The sequence below is a fragment of the Pseudorca crassidens genome, chromosome 5 (assembly GCF_039906515.1).
Source record: "Pseudorca crassidens isolate mPseCra1 chromosome 5, mPseCra1.hap1, whole genome shotgun sequence".
In the NCBI taxonomy this organism is placed as follows: domain Eukaryota; kingdom Metazoa; phylum Chordata; class Mammalia; order Artiodactyla; family Delphinidae; genus Pseudorca; species Pseudorca crassidens.
Window position 1 is genome coordinate 21,567,236 of NC_090300.1, and position 14,062 is coordinate 21,581,297.

A 14,062-nucleotide genomic window follows, 5' to 3' on the forward strand; every position below is an offset into this window, starting at 1 on the left:
GCAGCCTTTTGAATTCACTTACTTTCAGTTAGCATAATGCATTTCAGTACACCCAACCTGCTGTATGCACCAACAGTCCGTCCCTTTGTATTACTAAGTAGTATTTTGTTTTATGGACAGGTCACAGCTTGTTTGTCCATTCACCAGTTGATGAATATTTAAGATGTGTTTCAGTTTTTAGCAAATATGAATAAAGCCACTGTAAACATTTACATACAGATTTGTGTGTAGACATATGTTTTTAATGCTATTAGGCAAATATCTAGGAGTGGGATTGCTGGGTCATATGTTAAGTCTATGGGCTTTTAAGTACTGAAACAATTGGATATTCATATGCAAAAAAAAATTTAACCTTGGCCATGTACAAAAAATAACTCAAAATGGATCACAGACTTAAAAGGTAAACCTAAAGCCAAAAAATGTCTAGAAGAAAAACATACAGGAAATTATTTGTGACCTTGCATTAGGGAAAGACTTCTTAGATTTGACCTCTAAATGTGACACATAAAAGAAAAAACTCATAAATTGGAATTCATAAAAATAAGGACTGCTCTTCAAAAGATACTGATAAGAGAATGAAAAGACAAGTCACAAACTCAGAGAAAATATTTGTGAATTACTTATCTGATAAAGGGCTTGTATCCAGCATGCATAAACAATTCTCAAAACTCAATAATAATAGTAATAAACAATTCAATAAAAAACGCACAGAAGGGCTTCCCTGGTGGCGCAGTGGTTGAGAGTCCGCCTGCCGATGCAGGGGACGCGGGTTCGTGCCCCGGTCCGGGGGGATCCCACATGCCGCGGAGCGGCTGGGCCCGTGAGCCATGGCCGCTGAGCCTGCGCGTCCGGAGACTGTGCTCCGCAACGGGAGAGGCCACAACAGTGAGAGGCCTGCGTACCGGAAAAAAAAAAAAAATGCACAGAAGATGTGAATAGACACTTCAACAAAAAAGATATATGGAAGGCAAGTAAACTCACAAAAGGATGCTCAACATCATTAGTCATTTGGCAAATGCAAATTAAAGCTACAAGATAAAGTACACTTCTATTAAATGACTACAATTTTTAAAAACCTGACAAGTGCCAGTAAGAATGCAGAACACCTGGGACCCTCATACATTGCAGGGGGGAAGGTGAAATGGTACAGCCACTGTGGAAAATACTTGGCAGTCTCTTATAAAGTCACACATATAGGAGCTGGGGGTGGAGGACGGGTTGACTACAAAGGGGGAACAGGAAGCTTTGGGAAATGTGGAATAGTTCCATAACTTGATTGTGGTGGTGGTCACATGATCGTAAGCATTTGTCAAAACTCACAGAACTGTACGCTAAAAAGAGAATGCTTTTTACTGTGTTAATTTTACTTTGGTCTTAACAATAGGGGGAGAAAGTAAAGGCCAAGGCAGCAATGCCACTGTGTGACTTTACACAAATACTCAACTTCTCTGTGCTTTTTTTTTTAACCTATACACTGAGGATAAAATAGTACTTTCCTTATATTGTTGTAAGAATTAAGTGTGTTGATTTATGCAATATACCTAAAGCACATGGTACATAGCAAATGCCATATAATTAGTGGCTGTTATTTTTATTCGTATTATTATTACTCACATATTTCTCTTTGAGGAAGTCTCGTAATGAAATAATGAAGAGAAAAGAACGGTAATTAGGGGTTGGGGTGGTTGAAGGATGAGGAGACCTAGACACACGGACTCATAGACAGAATGGAGGAAATCAGTGATAAGGGAATGAAAGAGAGAGAGTAACGCTGAACCCACAGACCAAGCCTGTGCTGCTAACGTGGCATCGGCTGCCCGTTTTCATAAATAACTCCCTTTCCCTTGTCAACAGCTAATCAAGTAATTTCTCAAGGCCAGAAGCAACGCTGGATTAATGACAGTCCCTCCACAGATCAAAATGTTCAAATCCTTTTCCTGTGTTGTAATCCTACACCTCAAAGAATGGAAAAGACCGGACAAATCTACCTCCTAGATACACAATATCCAATATCATTAAAGTGACACCTCCCAGTATTTATTTGAACGGTCTGCTCTCATCTTCTGCAAAGGAAAACTCATATTAGTGTTGGTTGGAAAATGGAGGGTTGTTATCAGAGTTCTGATTGGTCATTACAGACTCAGGGAATTTTCATCAAACAAAGAAACCTGATAAAATGTAAGCATGACATGCAGGGATTAGTGCACTCCTGGGTGACTTTGTCACAAGAGTAGGAATTTTAAGAGACTTCATAAGAATTAATATGCTCCACATGAAATTTATTTTAGCTTCTGGCTTTTCTTTCCAGGAGGCAAATCAGTGCAGTTTCTTCTGCCTTTGTTTCAATTCAGTAACAAACCTCAATTTTCAAAGGGGCTTCACCTAGCTGCCCCATCACACACAGAGGTGGCTACATTTTCTACAAGTGGGGAGATGGAAGGAAGCAAGGTTTTTGATAACTGCTAGTCAAAACCAAGTCAACAGCTACCCAAGCGTAAGAATAACAGGTTGGATTGATTGAGCTATCTCAGCAGTTGGAATCTCTGGAGGGCTGGTGATCATAGACCAGCTGCTTCGCTCTGCGCCCCCAGAGCACAGGGTAGCATGGACCAGTAGAATCACTGACAGCCGAGGCTCAGCCCCTGTGCGCTTCCACACCCCGTGTGCCTCTGCACCCTCTTCCAAACAAAGCAGAGGTATCTTCTTGTTTTATATTTATCCATCCATCCATCCATCCATCCATCCATCCATCCATCCATCCATTCATCTGATTTCTAATTGATAAGGACTTTTCAAAACACAATCACAACACCTTTAACATAACCAACAAAATCAATAATAGTTATGTAATATCATCTAAAACTCAGTCCATGTTCAATTTTCCTTGGTTATCTCAAAATGTCTTTCATAAAGTTTTGTTCAGATCCCAACTAATACCTACACATTGCATTTGGTTAGTACATCTCCTAAGTGTCTTTTAATCTAGAACAGTCGTGGGAATTTTTTGTCTTCATTTATCCTTTTGTTTTTTTAAAGTATTCATGTATTTATTGAATAGATAATGCTTGCAGAGTGGTAAAAATTTTTTTCCAAACTGTACTAAAAGGTACATAATGAAATATCCCTCAGTCTCCTCCCCCAGAAGCAGTGTTACCAGTTTCATGTGTAATCCTCTAGAAATAGTCTCTACCTAGACAAGCATGCCTGTCCCCAGGCTGTAGCCTGGTAGATAAGAGTGCGAACATGAGTTCAAGTCTGTACTCTGCCACTTACTAAGTAAAAATCTTGGGCACATCGCCTCTGAGCTCCAGTTTTTTCCTCTGGTAAATAGAACTAATAATAGTACCTATCTCATGGCATTGCTGAGAGAATTAAATCAGATAAGTTAAGTACCTAAATAATTACTTGTTATTATATACATTCTCCTTTGGCTTTTACCCAAATGATAGAATGAGGCATTTTTCTTTGTTTGATGTGTTTTTTTCATCTAACATCGCATTTTGATGATAATTCCATACCTGTTCTTAAAGATTTGCTTCATTGTTTGAAATCATTGACTTAATTCTACTGTATGGATGCCATACTGATAGACACGTAAGTTATTTCCAACCTTTTGTTTTTACAAAAAAAATGCTGCCATGAATACCCTTGTAATATTTTATTGGATTCATATGCAAAATATCCATAGGATAAACTCCTGGAAGTAAAATTGCTGAGCTAAAGGATATGTGCATTTTAATTCTTTATAGGTAGTGCCCAACTGCCCCAAGGAAGCTGTACCAATTTACACTCCCAAGAAAAGTGCACAAGGATCTCCATTTCCCTACACCTTAGCTCACACAGGATATCACTGAACGTTTTAATCTTTGTAAATATGATTTGTGGAAAATGGTATCTCATAGATTTAGTGTGCATTTCTCTTATGGGAAGGTAAAAGAAATATAGCGCAAGTAAACCTCAGCAGTCAAATGACAGGCAGGGCACAAACAAATGACCTTGTCGGTACTCGTGGAGAGGATGTTCCCTAGCTGATAGCGCTAAGCATGTTTTATGCACGTCTGTAGGTAGTTAGTTATATCTAGCAGTGGTGAAGGGTTTGTTCTGAACCCTTCAACCGGGTTGCAACTCCTTCACCTGGTTGCTTTCTGACACGTGGTCAGGAGCACAGCGTTGTGGCCTTAGGACATGTATTTGCACAGCCGACCACTTCCTCCTTGAAACATTTTCTTCCCTTGGCTTCCTGCTGTCCAATCCATGGATTTGCTCCTAACTCACAAGCTCTCTTTCTCTCCTGGGCCCTTCTCTCCTCTAGCTACAGCTTCTCCACAGGTGATAGCCATTCCCTTGGCTTTAAATACAAGCTCCAGAACCAGGGTGAGGCCACGGAGGCACCTAGGTCATAAAAGTTAAGGAGGCATTTACTCTTGGGCTTGTGCAAGGGCAGGCTTGGCCCCAGAGCGCGACTGTCTCCTTAAGTTTCCCTATTTGCCCTAGGTACCTTGCTTTCCTCACCCTAGTTTCACCTCCTTAAATACCTCCACCCTCTCCCTGGACCTGCAGACAAATCCTATTTGTCGTCTCTACTTGGATATCCGAAACACAGCTCAAATTTAAAATATCTAAAACAGAACTCTTGCATCACTTCCCCCTCCCCTGGCCAAACCTGCTCCTTCTACTTATCTGTCTCAATAGCGTCACCATTTATTCAGTTACTCTAGTAGGAGTTATCCTCGATTTCTTTCTTTCAACAAGTTCTATCTTCCATCTTCACATCTGACAAGCTCTCACCACTTCTACTGCTACACCTTAGGCCAGGCCTCCATCTCTTATCACTGTAAATACCTGCCACCTCCCCACACCCACCCCCAGTATCACCGCTTCCACCCTTGGCCTCTCCCTCCCCCTCCCCTCCCCTCCCCCTCCCCTCCCCTCCCCTCCCCTCCCCTCCCCCTCCCCCTCCCCCCTCCCCTCCCCTCCCCCTCCCCCTCCCCCCTCCCCTCCCCTCCCCCTCCCCCTCCCCCCTCCCCTCCCCTCCCCTCCCCCTCCCCTCTCCCCCTTCCCCCTCCCCTCTCCTCCTTCCCCCTCCCCTCTCCCCCTTCCCCCTCCCCTCTCCCCCTTCCACCTCCCTTGTGTACTCATTACTCAGCAGGCAGAGCGATCTTTTCACATCCTGAAGTAGATTAGGTCACTCTCCTACTTAAAACCCTCTAGTGGGAACTAAGAGATACGGGAACATATGTGTATGTATGACTGATTCACTTTGTTATAAAGCAGAAACTAACACACCATTGTAAAGCAATTATACTCCAATAAAGATGTTAAAAAAAAAAAACCTCTAGTGGCTTCCAAATGATTTAGCCTAAAGGCAGACCGCCCCCCCACCCCCACCACCATGGTCAACAGACCAGGATCTAGCAGGAGCCGAGAATCTGATCCCAGCCTACAGAAACCCACTTCTTCCTCCACCTCATTCACCAGGAACCGCGGCCCACACCGGCACACCGCTGCCTCAGCTGCGTTCCCCTTCCCTGAAACGCTCTGCCCCAGACCTTTATACAGGCACTTCCTTCTCAACATTCAGGTGTCAGCTCAGGTGTCACCTTCCTGACCACCCCCATCCACTCATCCAGTCACTCAAAACCCCATCACCCTGTTTTCTTTCTCCACAGCATTATCACAATCTGAAAGTGTCTTGTTATCAGTGGGTAACAGCCGCTCAAAACTCAGGGGCTTGAAACAGAAATTTACCAGTTCAGCTGGGCAGTTCTTGATTGGGACTTTCCCTGTTGCCGTTAAACAGCGGCTGGGGTTGGAGTCATCCGGAGGCTTTTCTGGGCTGGATGTCTAAGGTTCTTCCCTCCCTTGTCTGGTGCCCCGGTGCTCCTCTGGGTGGCCTCCTTTTCCAGCAGAGAACTGGACTTCCTGCATGGCAGCTCAAGTCTCCAAGAGAAAAGAAGTGGAAATGGTTGGTCCTCTTATAAGCCAGGCCTGAAAGTGGCACAATGTATTTCTGCTGCCATATTCAAATGGTCAGAGCAGTCATAAGCCAGCCCAGGTTCAAGGGGACTGAGGAATAACTTCTACCTCTTAAAGCAGAAGTGACATGTTTGTAAAAGGAGGAAAGGAATTGATGGTGGCCTTCTTTGGCAATCAACTATCACATTCATTTGTTTACCTGTTATTTGTCTATCAACTCCCATTAGGTTATATAAACTCCATAAGACAACAGGGACCTTGTCTATCTTATTTTATGGCTCTATTTCCAGCGCCTAGAACAATGTCGGGCACACAGTAGGTGCTCAATAAATAAAGTCTGGGAAACTAAAATGGACTAAACTAAACTTCTCCAGTTTGGTTTTTCCAGATTCACTGACGCTAACATGCTGACGACTCACCAGATAAGAGAAATCCTACATTTATAAAGTATTTCATCTCTTCTGCAAACAAGAAAAACTTGCCCTGAACGCAAAATCTAGAAATAGATTTGGCACGTTTTCTAAATGGAAAATATTTCTTGTATTACCAGAAATTATTTTCCCACAGCTTGTGCTACATCAAAATATTGAAGTTGACTGAAAATACCCCATTCTTTAATCTTGGTGTGAACAAGGAACAATTTTTGTTTTTGTATCAAAGGAAATATAGAAACCTCCTGACGTTTGAACTCCCCCAGTTCTGAAAATGTCATTACAAGTTAAGATAGACCTTTTTTTTTAAAGACTAATGAGAAATGTCATTAAAAGTTTGGTCATCAAAATGTATAGATTTTGATTATAAAGCCAGCACTTGTTTATTTAAGTAATTACATATGAGCGAGGGCAAAAAAAAAAAAATTCCCTCAAATCTTCCCCTTTGCTAGTTTTTACTGGTGAGTTCTATAAAATAATCCCATGTTTAAACCTTTTTGTAAATCCCTTGTAAATTAGTAAGTGAGAATGTATTCCTCTGAAGGATTTTAGTGATTTTTGAAGTTAAAAAAAAAGGATTTAATTTTTTAAAATTACACTTGCAGATGACCGCTGATGAAATTTCCTCTAATCTTTGTTTTATCTTCAGTTTTCCCAGATTTGCTCAAAGCCATCCCAGTGAGTATCCACGTCAATGTCATTCTTTTCTCCACGATCCTCATCGTTTTAACCCTGGTGGGGACGGCCTTCTTCATGTACAATGCTTTCGGCAAGCCCTTTGAAACCCTGCATGGTCCACTGGGGTTGTATCTCTTGAGCTTCATTTCCGGTGAGTACAGAATTCTATCTCTGAAGATAAATGCGCTTTTCAATGTGCAAAAGACAGAGCTACCCAAATGTAAAGTGACAGTACATATATGTGGATGTCCACGGTGGCACTATCTATGAGAGCAAAGAGTGGAGATAACTATACTTATCCAACAATAGGGAATTCAATAAATTCATTCTGGTGATCTATTTGACTAGATGGCATTGAACTATATTTTTGAAGAAGATGAAATCAAAAGGACAAGTGCTTGTATCAAAAAGTTAAGTGAAAAAAGCCGTATATAAGATTTTATAAACATGAACCTAATTTGATTTTATATGTAAATATAGAGAATATATACATATATTGTATATAGACTCTCCATATATATAGCCTCCATATATAGATACATAAATACACACACGTATATATATATACACATAAATACACATACATATATATATATATACATAAATACACACACACATATATATATATACACACGCACACATAGAGAGAGAGAGAAAGAGAATGTATTCTGTTGGTAGTAGTTATCTCTGAGCAGTAAAATTATGGGTGATTTTCATTTTTTCTCATACTTTTTACTATTTCCAAACATTCAGTAATGTGCATTTATTTATTCCTAATCAGAAGAATAAATAAAAGCCATGAAAAAAGAGTAAAGAGCCAGTGTTCCCCCCACACATGAGTTGCCATATTCAGGCCTATAGGGTCTTTGTGTAGCCTACGTAGGTGTATCTGGGCAAGGAGAAAACTCTAAACCCCAAAATTAGTTCATTAATGAACACGTCCTGCTCAGTAACTAGGGCTGATGGGAAACAATATAAAACCCAGTCAGTGCCACAGGGTGCTTAGGATATATTTACAAGAAAGAGAAAGAGATGAGAAAGTCGAAAGTGTCTACATAACTCACATGCACCATCCTTCAGTGGGAGGTCTCTGATTTCACCCCACTCCAAACTTGCAAAAAAGACTCAATGCTTTGTCATAGCCCCAGGAAGCAAGTCATTGTATTAATGATTTCATGGAGAGATGAGAGAGAACGTAACTCACACCAGCAAACAGTGTATTGAAGATCCATATCAGACCCTCTGCTTCTCTGTAGCTGCCCTTTGGCTGCCAGCCCCCAGGCCACCAAGCCCCTTCCCTCTCTTGACACCACCCCCTTCTCCCTGCACAATTCAACTCCAGCCACAAACTCTCATAGCTCCCTCTCTATCAAACAAAGCCTTGTAGTTAACGGGTGCTCCCTTGTCTTAGAAAGCAGTATATGAGCCTCTATTCATGATCACTTGAGCACCCTTTGTTACCAACCTGGGTTCTTGGGCTCCTTAATCAATAGAAATTGGTAAAATGCGGAATTCAGGCAAGGCTTTACGGGGACTTGTGCTGAAGCACAAGGGAGTAACACCAAGTAACAGGTGCCCTAGCTTGCTCGCTGAGGTAGGGGGAGCCGGTTCCTTAAATGGGGTGAGGGTGGGAGCAGATCGGTGGGTCAGGCTGGAGGGGTGACAGGTGGTCTGCTCACCCCCTTGGTGGTGCTGTGTGAAGGGATCCTGCGCAGTACCCCGCTTTTGCTCCCCGCAACTCAGAAGTGGCAGCTGCGCTCTGACCTTTTTGTATCTTATTGTTCATAATTTGCCCCACGTGCACATGCGTGCAGTGATTTTTAGTCCCTTGTAGTTTCTTTGTATTCTTTCGCTCGAGGAGACAAAGGGGCCCAGGTCTCAGCCTGTCTCAACCTCTTGGGGTCTTCCACCATCTACATCTTGCTATTCAAATTATTTACCCAACCAAAATAGTTCTCTCTCTAGCGGAGGTTCTGCTAATATTTTCTCCATATTTTTCACAAGCAAATAATACAGTTTCAATTGTGCAGAAATGATTACCCTATGACGGCAGTGTCTAAGTCCTTCTCATCTTTGGATCGCTAGGGAAAGTATCCAGCATGGGCCTCTGCACACAGTAAACGATTCAATACGTATTCACTGACTTGCGAAAGCAAGCCCAGAAGGAGATGTTAAGCCGGTCACTTAAACAGCACAGAATGCGAATGGGATGGAATTAGCAGAGTAGACCTGCAGAGGCGGTGGGACAAGATCCAAAGAGATGGAACAGAATAATGTAAAGGAAGGCCAAGAGCTTTGCAATCAGGGCAGAGGAGCTAGAACGCAAATACAGGGTGCACACAGACAGACAGAGGTAGCGGTTCAGTCTCAAGGGAGGGTCAGGTTAGAAGTGGGTATTGGGATTACTTCACCCCACCCACGACAGCAAACCAAACTGGAGGATCTGGGTGGTGTGCCGTTTCAGTGAAGGCCCTTGAAGCAACCAGGGACCAACTAGACAACAGGATACACACTATTTTAACAGAGGGAATATAATGTTCAGGAGTGGTTTTTCAAGTGGAGTCCCCAGACCAGCAGCACCTGCATCACCTGGGATCTTGATAGAAAAGCAAATTCTCCAGCTTCACCCCAGACCGCCTGAACCAGAAACTCTCGAGTGGGGCCCAGCCGTCTGTGTTTCACCAAGCCCTCCAGGTAATTCTGATGCAAGTTCAGGTTTGAGAACCAGGGCTATAGGGAGTTGATTAAATAGACGTTGGAGGACTGAAAAACAAGGAGACGCTGAGGTAACTCAGAGATGGCAATGTCACAAAGCAGTGGCCAGCCCTAGGGCTAGGGAACCCAGGGAAGTGTTTAGTGTTACCAGAACCTAGAGGCTTAAGGAGAGGCCTTGGGGCACTGGGTCTCAGACCTCTGAAGAGGTGGCACTGTCATGTGACAGCAGCAGGCAGCTCTGGCAATGTGGAAAGGGCTTGGGAACTCCTCAGCTGAGGCCCAGAGAAGTGCTACCCAGTGGCAAGGCCAGCCAGACCTTCCTCCCCTGCCCTGGTATCCTCCCTGTTGGTAGGACTGGGGCAGGTGACAAGGCAGAACCAGAGTGGGGGGAGTCTGCACCCTGCATCACAAAGCACAGAAAAGAAGAGCTGGTTTGATGCCAAGACACCACCGCTTATTAAGTGGTACAGCCATCTCACACTCTGGCTTCTGGATGAAACTGAGAACAGCCCATTTGGAAGACAAATTATTTGACCGTTCTAACGGACGACCAAACTAACGGTATTTGAAAAGCAGGATGACTCAGAGAATGCAGACTTTAATCCAAGTCCCAGATCTTATCTCGGCTTTTGGCCAAGTCTAGTGCAGAGAAAACCTGAGCACAGAAATATATGCGGGAACACAGGCCCTGGGCTCACACTGTACTGTATTTATCCTTGAACTTGTTGCAAAAGCAGGTGCTCAATAAAGGTCTGTGGACGAGGGAAGGAAGAGAGAGGGAGAAAGGAAAGAAGGAGCCAGCTCCAGATCTGCGTCTCACAGAGGATGAAGGCCCAGTGTTTCCAGATTATCTGTTTCTTTTAAAAATTCTTTTTTTTTTTTTTTTGCGGTACGCGGGCCTCTCACTGTTGTGGCCTCTCCCGTTGCGGAGCACAGGCTCCAGACGCGCAGGCTCAGCGGCCATGGCTCACGGGCCCAGCCGCTCTGTGGCATGTGGGATCTTCCCGGACCAGGGCACGAACCTGTGTCCCCTGCATCGGCAGGCGGACTCTCAACCACTGTGCCACCAGGGAAGCCCTAACATTCTTATTTTTAAAATAAGAATTCTTGTTTTTAAAAACCAGAATTTTCAACAATTTTTAAAAAACTGTGCCTGACAACGAAACATGTTTGAAGGTCAGATGGACTGACAGTTTGTGACCTCTAGAGGTAACAGGTCACTCTTGAATCATAGACTAACTACTTCATTCCCTTTGATCTACATATGGTACCCGTAAGCCTCTGGAGGCTTGGAAAAGTTTATCGAAAGTTGTAATATTCACAGAGACCCCAGCTGTAAACCCCACTCGTGGAAAGGTGGGGATTTCACGGCCCTTATCACAAACACTCGGAATGTGAGGCAATGAATCACACACTCAGAGGCCAGAGCCTGTATTGGGGGGGGGGGTGTCCCTTAATGCCCGTGGGAGTCACACTTCACTAGAGACCTCCTTCCCCTGGGGCAGCTCTCTTCTGCTGAGTTTCCTCCCCCGTTTCTCTACCCCGGCAGCCTCCCTCATAGCCAGCAGAGAAAAACTCCTTCCTCCCTTTTCTTCTTCTCCTCCTACTCAGCCCTGGGTTCCCCAAGATGCCACCTTTCCTTGTGCTGATGTCACACCAGGGCTCTTTCTTCAGCTGTCTACCTCCCTGCTGGATGGGACCCCCAGGCTTGGCATCCTCCTTGAGGGGGAAGAGAAGGGAAAGGAGCTCTTCCGGCTTGTCTGGGACCTTGCATGCTGCCTAGAGTAACAATGCTGTGGGCATCTCCTTGAGTTCCCTGATGCACTGCAAGCCAGACCTCAGGGGGAGAAAAGGAAAAAGGGCGCCAACTTCTGGATGAGGTCAGCAACGGTTTGTCACCACAGCCTGCTTGTCCTTGCAGCCCAATATCCTGTGGCCCATCTGGACCAGAAAAGTGCCTCTTCCACTTCTCACGGCCTTCAGTCTGGTTCGCATTCCTCAGCCTTCTTCATGTAACTTTTCTTCCCACTATCATCGTTCCATGAAACCCACCCAAGTCAGTTAATTTGCTCTTTCTCATCTTGTCAATCATAACCCAGGCCTGAGAAGTCTTTCCCTGAGTTAGGATTTTAGTAATATCTTAATGATCTCCCATGGTTCATTTTGGACAGTGATTCTCTTCCCGGACCACGCATTAGAATCACCAGAAGTAAGTTCCAAAAATACTGATGCTGGTCCCACATCACAAATTGGAGTCTCTGGGGGTGGAGCCTGGGCACTGGTCTTTTTTCTTTTTTTTTTAAGGTTTCATAGGTAATAATTCTAATGTGTGACCAATGTCAAGAACCACTGATACAGGTGCACTCATTTCATTTATTCAACAAACGCTGACTGAGTGCCACCACGTAGCAGCCATTATGAGAGGTACTGGTGTTACCACAACCCATCAGGCACACAGTCCTGCCTTCGTGGAGGCTAAAATCTAGTGGGAGAGTCAACAGAAGTTTACACAGGGAATTAAAGATCACAATAATGGTGATGAACAGGCTGTCATGATAGAGAATGAAGGGAAGGGAAGATCGGGTCTTGATATGGCGGTCGGCAAAGGCTACTCCAGGTAGCTGAGTTCTAAAGATACAAAAGAGCTAAGGATCCTCAGAGAACTTCCCAAGGAGAGGAAAAAACACACATGAGGATGCTAGGGAAAGAGGCCAGCTTGTTGTAGGCACTGAAAGAAGGCCCATGTGGCTAGAGAACAGGCAGTGAGGGGAAAACGGCCAAAAAAAAAAAAATTAGATCAGTTGACGTCAGTTAATATCAGACCTCAAAAGCCACGGCAAGTCTTTCAGAATGGATTCTAATTGCAATGAGACACTTCTGAAAGTCCTTAAGAAGCTGTCTGATAGCTGATTTACCTTTTAATTTTTAATAAATTTATTTATTTATGGCTGCATTGGGTCTTCATTACTGCGCGTGGGCTTTCTCTAGTTGCGGCGAACGGGGTCTACTCTTCGTTGTGGTGCACGGGCTTCTCATTGCTGTGGCTTCTCTTGTTGTGGAGCACGGGCTCTAGGTGCGTGGGTTTCAATAGTTGTGGCACGTGGGCTCAGTAGTTGTGGCTCTCGGGCTCTAGAGCGCAAGCTCAGTAGTTATGGCACGTGGGCTTCGTTGCTCCCTGGCATGTGGGATCTTCCCGGACCAGGGCTCGAACCCGTGTCCCCTGCATTGGCAGGCGGATTCTTAACCACTGCACCACCAGGGAAGTCCAACTGATTTCCCTTTTAAGAAATGTCTGGTGAAAGACTAGGCTGTTGCATTGGAGATGGAGAGAGATGAATGTATTCTAAGAGCATTTTGAAAGTAGGTCCCAAATGTTTTGTAGGTAGCTTAAGCAATTAGTAGACAGTGGGGGCATTAACCCAGCTGAATAAGACAGGGGAGGAACAGGCTTAGAGTTTAGGGCAAAAAAGAAGTGGGGAGAGGAGCTTAGCATTAGAAATCAAGTGTTCCATTTAGGGCATGTCCAGTTTGAGATCCTATGAGATGTTCAAGAGGACATTTCAAGTAGACAGTCAGATATATGAGTCTGGAGCTCAGAGAAGAGGTCTAGACAAAAAACATAAATTTAAGAGTTGTCAAGATATAGATATCACTCAAAGCAATGAACATGGGTGAGATCATCTAGGAAGAGAATGTTGATAGAGAAAAATTGGCCTAGGACCAATCCCTGAATAACACCATCAGTTAATTTTGGGGTTGAGAAGAAAGAGGAGAAGGAGGCAGCAAAGGATACTGACTAGGTGTGTCTGGAGAGGATGAAGGAAAATCAGGAGACGTGGTGTCCCAGAAGCTACAAGAGGGGGATGGTTCTAGAGTACAGGCCAACAATAGAAAACAAATTTATGGTTACCAAAGGGGGAAGGGGGTGGGGAAGGGATAAATTAGGAGTCTGGGATTAGCAGATACTGACAACTAGATATAAAACAGATAAACAGGGCTTCCCTGGTGGCGCAGTGGTTGAGAGTCCGCCTGCTGATGCAGGGGACGCGGATTTGTGCCCCGGTCCAGGAAGATCCCACATGCCGCGGAGCGGCTGGGCCCGTGAGCCATGGCCACTGAGCCTGCGCGTCCAGAGCCTGTGCTCCGCAACGGGAGAGGCCACAACATTGAGAGGCCCGCGTACCACAAATACAAACAAACAAACAAACAAACAGCAAGGCCTACTGTAGAGCACCATAGTGCTCCATAGTCAGTATCCTGTA

General features: G+C 44.3%; 1 protein-coding gene across 2 annotated transcripts in view; it reads left to right on the forward strand.

Annotated features, from left to right (window-relative positions):
- The window catches only part of CLRN1 (clarin 1), a 38,600-nt gene that overhangs the window by 16,377 nt on the left and 8,161 nt on the right, over positions 1-14,062 (forward strand). The window contains exons 2-4 of one of the 2 annotated variants that reach the window (XM_067737198.1): positions 7,057-7,236; positions 8,342-8,366; positions 9,405-9,418. In XM_067737198.1, coding sequence (XP_067593299.1) covers positions 7,057-7,236; positions 8,342-8,366; positions 9,405-9,418 — 219 coding nt within the window. The remainder of the gene's footprint in view (positions 1-7,056; positions 7,237-8,341; positions 8,367-9,404; positions 9,419-14,062) is intronic. The other variant, XM_067737199.1, reaches the window with a different exon arrangement.